This window comes from Dreissena polymorpha, chromosome 4 (assembly GCF_020536995.1).
Source record: "Dreissena polymorpha isolate Duluth1 chromosome 4, UMN_Dpol_1.0, whole genome shotgun sequence".
In the NCBI taxonomy this organism is placed as follows: Eukaryota; Metazoa; Mollusca; class Bivalvia; order Myida; family Dreissenidae; genus Dreissena; species Dreissena polymorpha.
The window spans coordinates 64,093,282-64,109,235 of NC_068358.1; the positions used below are offsets into that span (position 1 = coordinate 64,093,282).

Here is a 15,954-nt window from a genome sequence, read left to right on the forward strand (position 1 = left end):
ACTTTATTGCAAAAGAGATGCAACATTATTTCATGGAAAACATACTGTACATCAAACATTTTTAAATCGAACAGTATTTATAACTTTAAAATGACAATAAAAAGTTTTCAATCTCTCATATATACTAAATACATGTGCATTGATTTTAACTGGCATTTGTTAAACCTCACCGATAAAGTTTACATAACTGTGCGAAAATAGCTCGCAAATCGTTTAAATATATCTATAATGAATATTCAGGAGCGGAACCGCGCTGTTGGCGTTGTGCAGGCTACCTAGCTACCTAGCTTCCCCATGTGCTAAAGCATCCAATGGTCAGGTATGAATTATTATATCGAAAGCTTGCACATAATGAAGTCATATGATCATATTAAGATTCCTAATCAAAATATAAACTCATTACTGAGATATTCAATTATGAAAAGTGTTGTGTTGTGTTAGAAAAGTATCAAATTGCATGCTGCGTTATAAAAGAAAAGTGTATATTAAACTTTTATTATCTGCCAGCTCCCAGCAATCAGTGCAGTATATTAGTATTCGCCACTTGTTCTATTTTTGGACAAATATACGATATGATCTCATGGATCTAGGATAATATTGAGTATACTTTTTTTTAATAACGGGCACGCAAAATCAGCAAAATTAAGTTTCCAAACAAATAACCTCATAATGTTAAGTATGTATTTAATTCCTTACGAGTTCACAAGTTTCCATGACGGTTTACCAGGGACCTTTATAAAAAAAAACACTCTTCAACATTTGAGTGGAATTGGAAAGCTGAGTTGTACAACCATCCGAAATCGTCTGATTTTATTAAAATAATTATAAATGAATATGAATTGTAATCGAAATAAAACCAAGTAACGAAATAAACATTTTATAAAACCTGCGCTCCACGACTGTGTTGTCATCGAAAAGTGGTTTGTAACCTTTTTACTTTGAGCTGAATTTTACGGTCAATTGTAAATCTTTGCGGTACATTCATGTAAACAAATAAGTCGTATTTTTTCTTGTATTCTTGAACATTCCAGAGAATATCGAGAGTTTTTCAACATTTCAAGGTATAGGTATGTTTTGAAATAAGGCGTGTTATCACATACATTATCTATTATCAGTATTTTATGTAGTTCGTGGTAACGAGTTGACCGGCTACTATGATAAAAAGGGCGTCTGAAAAAATTCTGAACAGGTCTACTCTAGTTGCAATAATCAAACTCCCAGCTTATGGCCTTACGGATCGCTAGGATTTGCTACTATATGAAGATTTTTATGTTAACTCGACGCCTGGAATCCAGGCTGCACTTTTAATCAGTAAAAGGAGTCACACCAAATGTTTTCTGGCAGAAATAAAGACATATCATTTACCATTTTATGGTAGGTTCCTGTTGAGTCGTTGGTTCTTTTTGAGTCGTGGTTATAGAGGTAATGTGAAATTATGCATTGTCCGAAAAATGTCTTATTTTTCAGGTAGCCCTCTGGGCTACTAATAAAAATATTTGGTAGCCCATAAAATTTACCTACACAATGATAAGAGGCAAGTTTTCATCCCTATTTTAATTCTTCATTTACATACACATAATATGTTTATGTATATACATATACATAATACAGCAAGTAGTCTGATGTACACAGTCAATATCATAAATTAATGTTACAGTACAGGCACCGTGTACGGGGGATGGGGGGGGGGCGGACACGCTACTGACCGCGGTGAACACCCGAAATCGACCCGATTGCACCCTATCGTTAACAGGAACACCCGTTATCACCGCGATGCTGCGCAGCCACCGTAAACACCTGTCTGCGAGAGTCATTCACGCGTTTTAAATGTAAATGTACAAAAGAAAATCATATACTACATGTAGATATTACATGTATGTGCACATGTATGCGTACTTAAATTCGGACAGTACGTAAAGTCAGAAACGTAAATAAAGCGTTTAGATTATCAATACTATTGACTATTATAGTGTTAATCATTGCAATTGTCCTTTTTAACAACAAATACCGAGTTTCAAAGAAATCAAGAGAGTGTTAAATCATTTATTTACTTGTGTCCGACTTTAAGTACTGTCCAAACTTACGTATTGCATACGTATGTTACAACACTTGTGTGCAGTCAGTATACAATACAATAATTGTTTCAATAATGAAGGAACTGATACAGCGTAACAGTAATGATACAGCGTGTTTAAATTATATTTTATTAAGAGGAAATGTCAATGCCAAAAAATTCGCGAGATACCCCGGTACTTTAGTTGAAATTCACAACTTAACTTTTAATGGAAATTAAATGTTCTCAATGGTGTACCGGCTACGAAATTTTTATTTACAAATAAATACACCCACGCCAATTTTCGCGCGCTTTTTATCTGGACAAAGAAATTCATTTATTTAATGTAGAATTTGTTACCTAAAATAGCTGTACACGACGCGTGCAAACCGTGTCAGGTGATTTACGCATGTTGCAATCCAACGGTCCTGATTGGGAGCTTATTTCATCATATCTTTAAATAGAACCATATGCCGAAATTCATTTGACACTTTCGAAATTTTCAAACGTTTGTGTTTATGACTCTTATCGTCTATATTACCCACCCATAATTTGGTTTTAAAAATATAAATCGGGCATATATGGGATTATCGATTAAAAGTCGCTCCTTTAATCCAATCATTAATTGACAATGCAAACTAATTAGCAGGTTTTAACCGCGTTCACACCGTTGTAATTAATATTCATTTTCGGTTTCGTTACCGTTTTGAAGAATCCGCTATTGTTTTGATTTCTTTAATGTTCGGCGTCCTTGGATATTTAACGACATCAAAAACGTTGTTGCTATTACTCGTTGTAGCAGTTAAAACAAAGAATTCCAAATTGCGAAATGACGTTGCGTCATGTGCGCAAACTATCCAACCAGCTCTCATTATATTATTAGCAGACGACAAATGGTGATTCTGATTTGATGCTAAAAATACACTGTTACTGTTTACAATCGACATTAGGCCTACTGCAAGTGATCGGTGACTGATGAGATAATTGATTGCACTTTGTTATCGGATTATAAGCAATACACAGTGTACAAACACATGGTCAGCATGTTTATTCTACGTATGTCTGTCAATTAACCGGGCTACCGCTCTTATAGATTTATAGTAGCCCGGCGGGCGTGAGCTGGAAAATTTCAGTAGCCCGATGAAAAATTTTGGTAGCCCCCGGGCTCCGGGCAATGGATTTGTCGGACACTGAATTATGATATAAAGTTCCTAAATAATGCAGTTGTTACGGAAAAAAGTTTTGACCAGGTCACAATCCTTTTGCTGATCAAAAATGCAAGAAAAACAGGTCAATATTGTACTTCATCAGAACTCTATTTTTTCACCAGAAATTAACCTCCACTGCAATGTCAGTTTTAAGGCTACTTAAAGAATGCAAATCTTGAAATTGGGATAGCCAACCAAAATACATGGCTCAACAAGAACTTATTTTTAAGATGGCAGTTTGACGGTGTAGATGCATATCAAAGGCCTTTCTGTCAAAATGCTGCCTCTCTGTTTATTCTTCGCTGCCTCTCTCTCATACATTGAACGTAAAGATTTGATCATAAAGATGATACCAATGACACTAGATATTTGAAAAATTACTGAAAAGCTGTGTTAAAAAGTCATCAAAGTGGCATGTATGAACGATTGTTCCACCACCCTCGTCATCATTCCATCTTCGATAGAGTTTGTGTTAAGTGTTTGGACCTGCGGATACTGTGAACCTGTAGCTGGATATATGATTCAACTCATGGAGCACCTCTTTTTATGCACAAATGTGTTTACAAGTTTTAATTTTAGATTTTCTTACCTGTTTTGTGAATTACGATCATCCATTTTTCTTGTTTATGACAGAGAGTATTTTGACAGAAAGGCCACCGATATGCATCTACACCATGTAACAAGTTTTTGCAAATTACCCACAACTCAACAAGCATATAGCAAATTAGATCAGAAATGTATCCATAATGTGCAAATTAAAAAAACTCTACCCGATATAACATGCTCGAAGAAGAAAAATATCAAAGTTTCAAACACGTTGACATTTCATGAAAATATGTATGTTTTTGCAAATTGACAATGCTAAAGTATTCTGAATGTGAAAATATGCATCCGCAGGATAGATCATGACTGTGTCTTATCAACCAATAATATACATAGACTGTTAGTTTATATCCGAAACGTCTGTAAGATCGAATCCACAATTCCAAAATTGCCCTTTTGGTCGGATAAAGGTTTTTATCATGTATTTGAGCATAATCTCCATAAAAGTCACGCAAATTGATGTTGATGGTAACAAGTATTTTCTTTAATGCTATGTATAAAATTGATTGAACTTGATTTGAAAGACATATTTAATGACACATAATTTTTTTATACAAGATTTTTGGCTTTATATACCGGGAATAGCTTGTAGCTGTACATATTACATGTACATGTAACTCATAGAAGCTCAAAGTATTCAAGATGAACTAGGGGGAGGCACTTTAGTTTAAATATACTTGTCCGCAGGCCCAGGAATGCCTCACTTGTCCAAGGGTTTGCTATAAATAATGTAAAAAAAACTTATAATGCTAAACTGAACTTGTATTGCTGTAAAGCTTTTTATAAAATAAGTATATATGCATACATTTTGTTATTGAAAGTTGTTTTTTTTCACCATTTTGGGAATGGGGTTGGGTCCCTTTGGTTTGGTGAAATTCGCGGCGTTTTGACTAAAATTGGGAAATTAGTTTTGTTGTTGATTTGCTAAAAATGCTTCAAAATTGAGAATACAATGTTTTCAGTATTATATTTACTAAGATTGAACTTACATGGATGTGAGATGAACAAAATATTGAGATCTTGAGATCTAAAAAAAAAAATTTTTTTTTGAAACCTTCAATTGGGAATTTTTATCTCCCATTTGGGAAAATTATATACTTTTTTCCATTGGGAATGGGTCCGATTACTGGACCCGATTTTGAATGAAAAAAAAACACTGTGAAAGCTTCAAAATTACAAAATGACCGTTACATGAATTATAAATTACATGTACCATATATGTTATAAGGTTTGATACCAGTAAGTACTCAGGGTGCAGAATCAACAGGGTTTTCAGGAATTTACACACGGGCTGGACAAAATGTAATCACAAAATTAAGAACTTTATTTTTGCAAATATCTCAAGTTATTAAAATACATGTACATTTGCAAAAATCAATAGTGCATAAAAGACCAGTTTTTCGTGCAGTTTGTGCCGATATCATCAGGTATAAGAATAAATACGTTTGATATTGGTGACAAAAGTGTATGTTGCTTGAAACATAACCGTCCGGGTACAACGTATGCAGTAAAAATGAAATTTTTTGAACAAGAACACATGCTTATTAAATACAGTTATTCTGATGTATTTCACATTGTCATAAGCAGCATAAAAATCTTTCTTTTATGCACAAGTTGAAATTATTAAGAAAACTTGTTTAAAAAGTTATTGAAATAAAGCACCACTTACCGTCGTGTTAAATCCTATAAAGTTAAAAAGTGGAACCCCAAATGTCACATGATCCTGCACCCTGTACTGGCTTTATAAGTGATATCCATAAATACTTGCTGTCAAGAAAATATGTCTTTAAACTAAACTAAAGTTTGTCTAGATTAAATCAGTAAAAATGGTAAAACTAAAACTTCCATAAGACAATTTATTATACGTGTAATTGGTTCCAGGTTCAATGACTAAAAAGCAAGAGCTATTATATGTACAATCGATTTCAATGTATTCATCTTTGTTAGCTTAACAGATGAAATATGAAGAGTGAGTATGTTTCATATGTATACCGGTAGTCTGATCTTTAGAGAGCTACTTATAAATATATTCTTTCCTAATTTTTTGTCTCATGTGCTTTTATTTTTCTTCTTACAATTATAGTTTACTATGAAATACTTTATTATTAATAATTAGCTTTACAAATGTTGACTTGTATAATTTTTTTGCCTACATTGAAAACATGTACTAATGAATAAGAAAAATCATTTTTTTATTGCAGGGTTTGACTTTCTTCTTGCTTTTAAGTGAACTTTTGTTTTGGTCTGTCTGTCATTCATTCATTCATTGTGTTTGTCCCAAAACTTTAACTTTGGTTAAAGTTTTGCAATAACTTTTGCATTATTGAAGATACATGTAGCAACTTGATATTTGGCATGCATGTGTATCTCATGGAGCTGCACATTTTGAGTGGTGAAAGGTCAAGGTCATCCTTCAAGGTCAAAGGTCAAATTTATGGCTTCAAAGCGGCGCAATAGGGGGCATTGTGTTTCTGACAAACACAACTCTTGTTGGCTTTAAATACGGCAGATATTCGTATGTTTCCCAATCACAAAAGTAACATTTTTTCCCCAAAAATATTACCAATTCCTCCCCCCACCCCCACACACAGACACAAACATCAAAATGTAATGCTTAACTGTTCAAAATTACTATGAACTTAATTGGGATGTTTGTATTTCGAAGTTAATGAGGTCCTTTTTTAGCCAAAGGCTACATTTGGTGTTTACCTTGAGTGTGCCCCAGCACTCCAACCTAATTAATTTACTAGACTCACGAAAATTGGGATAATATTGAATTACAGCTGCTGCAATTTCCATTTATTTCTTTGTTACTGAAAGAGTTTTTTTATTTTGATTCGGTCTATGTTGTGTGCAAAGTCGGAGTACCCAATGAAACTCACCTGTCCGGTATGGTGACCACCAACCAAACTCACATGCTGCTGTGAACAGGAATTGTTCCCGGGTCACCTAGGTGCAAACGCGTTAACCAACCATGCACTGCCCTAGCCGGAGAGCCCCCCCCCCCCCAAAAAAAATAAATAAAAATAATCATCACTGCTGTTGCAGTTTCTTTCCAAGGTTAAGAATCAGAAAAGGAAACCAATTACATTTTACCATGTTAATGCTTTGAAATTCAGATATGACACTACTGTAACAATAAAACCTAGCTATTAAGACCACCTGTGGGACTGATTAAAAATAATGTTAAATTATTCACTGTCTTTTATCTTCATATATATATATATATATATATATATATATATATATATATATATATATATATATATATATATATATATATATTATCCAGAAACAGCAATATGGACGATGGAAATGATAAGAACCTTGATGATGTGATGGTAGAGGATTGTGATGATGAGGAGGAAGACTCGCTGTCTCACTCTGCTGGGAGCGAGGCAGACATGCATCCAAAACGACAGAGACTGCATCTTGATCAGAGTCCCAAACAGACACCATTCATGGTTCAGCGTAAGTATTGGGGCTAAACGATATTAAGAATTTGCAAAGTTTATTTATTCCTTATTCATACAGAATTTGTCTGATTTGTATGAGGTTTTATGTTTAAAAAAAAATGTACGCAAATAAACATTTTTAAGATGAAGGAACTAATTTGTAGCTGTTTGCTTATTTTGCAAATGGTAGAATAAGTCTTGCAGCTAATGAAAGATCTAAATCGGACAAATCAGAGTTTTATTTGCCAGTGTTGCTAATGAGGAACAGGCAGATGTACATGTAAGTACAAATATTGACGCCTTATTACCTTAATCAATCACTGGGGAAAAATGTTAGTCAATTACTGGAGCAAAATTTTAGTCTAGTATGAATTTGAAACATGCACAAACATACAATGGTTAACTAACAATATCGATTGATATTAAATTGTATTTTATATTAAACAATATATATTAAAGACCTTTGTGGTTTACATGTAGCGTAAGCGTGTGAGCTAAATCTATAAAGACTTTGCAAAGCTAACAAATCTAAGCTGTGTCTGTGTCACATACAAAAGCCTTAAACACAAATATTTGATACTAAAAGATTATGAAATCACTCTGATATGAATGTGATGTATAAACATAAATGAAATCAATAACAATAATAATTGATAATATTATTCATTAAATATTTTTATTAGCTCATCTATTTTTTGAAAAAAAATTATGAGCTATTGTCATCACCTTGGCGTCGGCGTCGGCGTCGGCGTTGGCGTTGGCGTTGGCGTTGGCGTCGGCGTCCGGTTAAGTTTTGCGTTTAGGTCCACTTTTCTCAGAAAGTATCAATGCTTTTGCATTCAAACTTGGTACACTTACTTACTATCATGAGGGGACTGGGCAGGCAAAGTTAGATAACTCTGGCGTGCATTTTGACAGAATTATGTGCCCTTTTTATACTTAAAAAATTGAAAATTTTGGTTAAGTTTTGCGTTTAGTTCCACTTTTCTCAGTAAGTATCAATGCTATTGCATTCAAACTTGGTACACTTACTTACTATCATGAGGGGACTGGGCAGGCAAAGTTAGATAACTCTGGCATGCATTTTGACAGAATTATGTGCCCTTTTTATACTTAGAAAATTGACAATTTTGGTTAAGTTTTGTGTTTAGGTCCATTTTATTCCTTAAGCATCAAAGCTATTGCTTTCATACTTGCAACACTTACTAACTATCATATGGGGACTGTGCAGGCAAAGTAATGTAACTCTGACTGGCATTTTGACAGAATTATGTGCCCTTTTTATACTTAGAAAATTGAAAATTTGATAAAGTTTTGTGTTTAGGTCCACTTTATTCCTACAGTATCAAAGCTATTGCTTTCATACTTGCAAGATTTATGAACTATCATAAGGGGACCGTGCAGGCAAAGTTATGTAACTCTGACTGGCATTTGGACGGAATTATGGGCCCTTTATACTTAGAAAATTGAAAATTTGGTTAAGATTTATGTTTTGGTCCATTTTACCCCTAAAGTATCATAGATATTGCTTTCATACTTGGAACACTCACAAACTATCATAAGGGTACAGTAAAAGGACAAGTTGCATAACTCTGGTTGTCATTGTTATGGAATTATGGCCCTTTTTTGACTTAGTAACTTTTAATATATGGTTAAATTTTGTGTTTCGATCCACTTTACTTCTTAAGTATCAAGGCTATTGCTTTCAAACTTCAAATACTTACATGCTATCATGAGGTTACTGTACCTGGCAACTTGAATTTTACTTTGACCTTTGAATGACCTTGACTCTCAAGGTCAAATTATTAAATTTTGCTAAAATTGCCATAACTTCTTTATTAATGATTAGATTTGATTGATACTTTGATGAAACTACTCTTACCTGACATACCACAATAGACTCCACCCAAACCATCCCCCGTGCCCTCCCCCCCCCTTCCCCCCCCTCCCCCCTCCCCCCCCCCCAATTTTTTTTTTTTTTTTTTTTTTTTTTTTTAAGATCATCTCACAAATGACCACCACAACCCTCACACTATACCCCCACCCCCACCCCCCACCCCCCACCCCCCCCAATTTTTTTTTTTTTTTTTTTTTTTTTTAAGATCATCTCACAAATTACCACCACACCCTCACACTATACCCCCCCCCCTCCCATTTTTTTTTTAAAAACTGTTATGTTTGAAATACCGTCCAACCATCGCACCCAAACCCCCCCCCCCCCCCCATCGCCCCCCCCCCCCCGAATTTTTTTTTTTTTTTTTTTTTTCGCTTTTTTGGAAGATAATGTAATAAATGTCCACAACCCCACACTATACACCCCTCTTCACTCCACTCCTCCCTCCTTTGTGATTGAAAATGAGAGTCCCTTCACCTTTAAAAAGAAAATAGATGAGCGGTCTGCACCCGCAAGGCGGTGCTCTTGTTAAAAAAATGATGCTGTGCAGCACTCAAGCATTTGAATATATTAAATACATGTACCTATATGTAAGTTTAAGTGAGTTTTGTCTTATTGGTTGAAGATTGTTTCACTCGTTTCTAAAGTTGATCAAATTAGCTTTCAGTAAAAACTTTTTTTTCCAAATTGAATTACTTATGTATCATGTTTGTTTCAGCCTCGCCCCCAAAGTTTGTTACACTAAAAGACTTGATGGAGGCTGCTAAAGGTGTTCAAAATATGAGTCTGGCACATGAGATTGCCGTGGATACTAACTTTCAGCTGCAAAAAATGGAGCCACCGGAGCACAGGTGCTTTTTTCTTTTACAGTTAACGTAAATTGTTTTTATTTACATGCCCATCTATCTTTTTATCCCCTGCCAAAGGCGGAGGGATATAGAATTGGGCTTGTCCGTCAGTCCATCTCTCTGTCTCATTTTGTTTAGGCTATACATGTATCTCAGAAACTATTTAAGATATCAACCTGAAACTTCATAGGTTTTATAGATATAAATGAGGAGAAGTGCCATGCATAAGAACCATAACCCTCAACTTTCTTTAATAAGAGTTATTGCCCTTTGTTTTTCTGAGTGATTTGTTCAAGGCTATATCTCAGATACCATGCACGACTTCAACATGAAACTTAATGGGTGTACTGATATTTATTAGGGGAAGTGCCACGCATAAGAATCATAATCCTTCATTTTCTTAAGTAAGAGTTATTGTCTTTTGTTTTTGTATGATGGAACTTTTTAGGGGTATATTTCAGATATGATACAATATTTCAACAAAAAACTTCATGGGTGTGTGGAAACCAAAGTGCCATGTACACTACGCGACCCGTGATTTTTGCCGCGATTCTCGCATCACCGCAATCGATGCAACGTGACTTATTGCGGTGATTCAGAGCGACAAGAAAATTTGGGTGATGTATCGGCGACCGTCGCGCGATGTATCTCGCTGTTACGCAATCAGCGCGAATCACCGCAAATCAACGCGAACCGCCGTGGTTCACCTTTTTAAGAGATTTACATTAAGGGTTACACTACATTACATGTACATGTAACATTTATGTATACACTTAATTATACATTGCAATAATAAAGCTTTTGTTGTTGATGTATGCAATTGGCGTATTAGCTAAAATACTCCCGTTCCGACATGAACGTGATGAAGTAATGTCGGAAGCTTTAATGGCTCCAAATTAATATAACAGCGCAGAAGAATGATCATGCAATAATTATTTAACATAACATGTAAACATTATTTAACTAATTGCATTAGCAGAATGTTTATTAAAACTTACAATCAATTATATTCCAGGCCCGAATACACTACCACTGTTCAAATTCCATATTGTTGCAATATACATGAAGCTTAGCACTGTGTAAATTGAAAGTTGCATAGTGTTTCGTCATTGGTCGGTAATAAATACCTTGTTTCTCTACATGGTATTTGATTTCGACGAAACTAATAATTTGGTAATTTACGAGAAATATGATATAAGTTTTCCATTTAAACTTTGATCTTACCGTGTGTGTTTATTGACGTTATTAATTATGTTAATACTTATTTTTGCATTTCATTAAAAATTATAACGTGTAGCCCTTTTGTTAACAGTGTTTAGCAAAATATTCGCGCCTTAAGACACGGAAAATTGTTTAAGTAACACTTTCATTTAAAGGTTAAATGTAATCGGTAGATTACATTAATTATTTGAACTAAAATATGCTATACTTATTTATTTTCTGCTTCAGGCTCCAATGCGGATTACTCGTGTTACTCGCGTTACTTTCCGAGCGTTGTACATACATTCACAATGCTTGAAAGCCGGAAATCGGAAATACATTACTGTTCTATTTTTAAGTACATGTTATTATGACATCGTGGTATATAATTTGTTGTTATTACATCATTGCCTATATATTAAAGCCGTTAAACATTGTGTTTGTTTTGCTGAAAAAAAAAACACGAGTATATCAACGTAGCACTTAGCGTTCGCAGAGTTCAATAAATTTATGATGATGTATAATGTACATGCATTTCTCTGGGTTTTCACGCCAAAAACAAAAAAAACTCAACATTTGATTATTTAGTGTGTACTGTCCAGCGGGTGATAGTGTTTGTTCAAGTGTCTAATTGGCACTCTTTGTACGTGTTCAAACTGTGAAAAGATGTGACAATCACAGAAACAACAGGATGGCGCTGCCAATAAAGTGCGATAATGGATCAAAGGGCATTGACAAAAAATAACAGTTTGGATATATTTTTCGGCGTTTACTCAGATGGTCTCTCACAACAAAAAAACTATACAAGTCAAGGTATTATGTTTTACTTCTATCAGTAACGATACGGATACGGCGTGTTTGATTTGAATTGACTTTAAAAGAAATATCAAATTGTTGGCGATATAACTGTTTTAAAAATACCAAAGAAACATTTAACCGAAATCAACAGAATTCAATGTTCTCTGCGCTACGCAGTTTGTATAAAAAATCAATACTTGCACACTCGTATACCTTGACCTTGTACATTGCCGCATAATTTTCGCGCTCTTTTGTCGGGAAATATACATGGTGACTACATTGAAAGCACTTGTAAACGTCATGTTAACATTAAAACATCGGAAGTGTGTTTCGGATTATAAATTTTTATTCTCATTTGGGAATTTAACGGAACATTTATACTTATGGTATATTTGTTTTGAATTGTATATTAATTTGTTACAACGCTTTACGTGTGAAAAAATGTTTTGATAATATTATGCATTAATAGCACAATTTCCAGGAGGAAAACGTTTTTTACATGAAGGCGTATGACGCAATAAAACGTTTTTTGTAAGATCGTATTGTATCAATCTAAATTTAAATACGCTCGTCCAATGAAAGCTGTGTCCCACATTATGCGCTGTACTCTTTACACTTCTGAAAAATGGCGTAGTCGTATGGTTGTTATAATGAAATTCTCAAACATATTTACCGACATAAATGTTCAAGATTATTTTTTTGATGTTGCATTATCGGATATTTGTGAACATTAGAAGCGTTATGTACATGTATAAAGTTATCGATACGATTCGGTTTCTATGCATGAATTGGCGAGTCATCGTTGTCACTGCGATCACGGCGAATTGCGGCGAATCGCAGCGAATCACCACAACATTGAGGGGATTTAGCGCGAAGATTATCTTGCTCTCGCGCGACGTCGGAGTGACGAGTCACGTGAAATCGCGTTGTTTTTTTACCCAAAAAGCAAAATGCCCGCCTTGACTTCGCAAATTAGGCAAAAATCACGGGTCGCGTAGTATACAAGAACCATAACCCTGCACTTTCTTAACTAACAGTTATTGCCCTTTGTTGTTTTTGTATGATGTAACATTTAACTAATATATGTCATATGTATACGCTTCAAGATTTCAACATGAAACTTCATGGTGTAGATATCAATGAGGTGAATTGCAATTCATAAACAAATTACCCTACACTTAATTATTGCATGTACCTTTTAAAATTTACCCTACAATAAATGATTATACTGTACAAAATGGTATTTGCACCGATCCATAAACAAACTTTATTTTGCAGGGATATCAATTCAACAAATTTGCTTGTTTGATTTGAACCCCTGTCTGGATCAAATCTGGATTTTATACGCCAGCTGTGATTACCCTAAGGAGATGTTATTGCGATAATTGGGCAAAGATCTAGGGTCACAAAAGGTGTATGGTCCTGCTTAAAAGGGGCAGGGTGGAAAGCCAGACCAGTTTGGTGATTTTTTAGCTCATCTATTTTTTGAAAAAAAAATATGAGCTATTGTCATCACCTTGGCGTCGGCGTCGGCGTTGGCGTTGGCGTTGGCGTCGGCGTCCGGTTAAGTTTTGCGTTTAGGTCCACTTTTCTCAGAAAGTATCAATGCTATTGCATTCAAACTTGGTACACTTACTTACTATCATGAGGGGACTGGGCAGGCAAAGTTAGATAACTCTGGCGTGCATTTTGACAGAATTATGTGCCCTTTTTATACTTAAAAAATTGAAAATTTTGGTTAAGTTTTGCGTTTAGTTCCACTTTTCTCAGTAAGTATCAATGCTATTGCATTCAAACTTGGTACACTTACTTACTATCATGAGGGGACTGGGCAGGCAAAGTTAGATAACTCTGGCATGCATTTTGACAGAATTATGTGCCCTTTTTATACTTAGAAAATTGACAATTTTTGTTAAGTTTTGTGTTTAGGTCCATTTTATTCCTTAAGCATCAAAGCTATTGCTTTCATACTTGCAACACTTACTAACTATCATAAGGGGACTGTGCAGGCAAAGTAATGTAACTCTGACTGGCATTTTGACAGAATTATGTGCCCTTTTTATACTTAGAAAATTGAAAATTTGATTAAGTTTTGTGTTTAGGTCCACTTTATTCCTACAGTATCAAAGCTATTGCTTTCATACTTGCAAGATTTATGAACTATCATAAGGGGACGGTGCAGGCAAAGTTATGTAACTCTGACTGGCATTTGGACGGAATTATGGGCCCTTTATACTTAGAAAATTGAAAATTTGGTTAAGATTTATGTTTTGGTCCACTTTACCCCTAAAGTATCATAGATATTGCTTTCATACTTGGAACACTCACAAACTATCATAAGGGTACAGTAAAAGGACAAGTTGCATAACTCTGGTTGTCATTGTTACGGAATTATGGCCCTTTTTTGACTTAGTAACTTTTAATATATGGTTAATTTTTGTGTATCAAGGCTATTGCTTTCAAACTTCAAATACTTACATGCTATCATGAGGTTACTGTACCTGGCAACTTGAATTTTACTTTGACCTTTGAATGACCTTGACTCTCAAGGTCAAATTATTAAATTTTGCTAAAATTGCCATAACTTCTTTATTTATGATTAGATTTGATTGATACTTTGATGAAACTACTCTTACCTGACATACCACAATAGACTTCACCCAAACCATCCCCCGTGCCCTCCCCCCCCCTCCCCCCTCCCCCCCCCCTAATTTTTTTTTTTTTTTTTTTTTTTTTTTTTAAGATCATCTCACAAATGACCACCACACCCTCACACTATACCCCCACCCCACCCCCCCACCCCACCCCCCCAATTTTTTTTTTTGATTTTTTTTTTTTTTTTTTAAGATCATCTCACAAATTATCACCACACCCTCACACTATACACCCCTCTTCACTCCACTCCTCCCTCCTTTGTGATTGAAAATGAGAGTCCCTTCACCTTAAAAAAGAAAATAGATGAGCGGTCTGCACCCGCAAGGCGGTGCTCTTGTTTTATTATGCCCCCACCACTATAGTGGGAGACATATTGATTTTGCCCTGTCTGTTGGTTGGTTTGTATGTTTGTTTGTGCAAACTTTAATATTTGCAATAACTTATGCAATATTGAAGATATCAACTTCATATTTGACATGCATGTGTATCTCATAGAGCTGCACATTGTGAGTGGTGAAAGGTCAAGGTCATCCTTCAAGGTCAAAGGTCAAATATATGGGGACATAGTGTTTCACAAACACATCACTTGTTATTTTATAAATTAAGTGAATTTCTTAGTCCAACTCTTTAAATAAGAGGTTTTAAGCATAGTCTCATCATTTGCATTGAATGCATGTATTAGCAAAAATATGCTGAATATATTTTAAACAGATTTTCACATTGTTGTTTTTGACAAGCCAAGAGGGGAATGATGGAGTAACCAAGAAGGAGCATGGTGCAAAACCCTGCTATTTTTCCCATGATCTTTCTCTATGCATGTAATACATGTATTACTATCCTCATCACCATCATCGGAACACTGCTGCTATTGAAACAGTGTACATTTTAACAATTGGGTAACAAAATATTCATTTACATGTAAGCTATAGCTTTACATCTAAGCATTAATGATAATCACAATAACATTAAAATGTTAACAAAGGATGGGGTCAATTTATTTTGATGCAGAATGATTCTGACATATCCTAATAATCCTACAGAAACTCTGCTGTTTAAGATATGTTTGTGTGGTTCTTATTGAACGCTAATATTGGTGTGTCTTTCAAGGAACAATATGTTTGTTATCTTTGATATATACACAACTGATGATTTTTGAAGATATGTTTTAACTCATTTTTCTAAATCTTAATCATAGTCCTGTGAAACATGAATAAATGTCACATTTTCTAGTTTTTTAAAT

At 34.8% G+C, this 15,954-nt stretch overlaps 1 protein-coding gene across 5 annotated transcripts in view; it reads left to right on the forward strand.

The window, feature by feature from the left end:
- Positions 1-215: 215 nt before the first annotated feature.
- LOC127876281 (T-complex protein 11-like protein 1) overlaps positions 216-15,954 on the forward strand; it is a 44,857-nt gene continuing 29,118 nt past the window's right edge. The window contains exons 1-3 of one of the 5 annotated variants that reach the window (XM_052421397.1): positions 216-319; positions 7,157-7,335; positions 9,932-10,064. In XM_052421397.1, the coding sequence (XP_052277357.1) occupies positions 312-319; positions 7,157-7,335; positions 9,932-10,064 (320 nt within the window). In that variant the 5' untranslated portion in view covers positions 216-311. Of the gene's footprint in view, positions 320-942; positions 1,068-1,682; positions 1,830-5,690; positions 5,834-7,156; positions 7,336-9,931; positions 10,065-15,954 lie in introns of those variants that run through there. The other 4 variants (XM_052421398.1, XM_052421399.1, XM_052421401.1 and 1 more) reach the window with 4 other exon arrangements.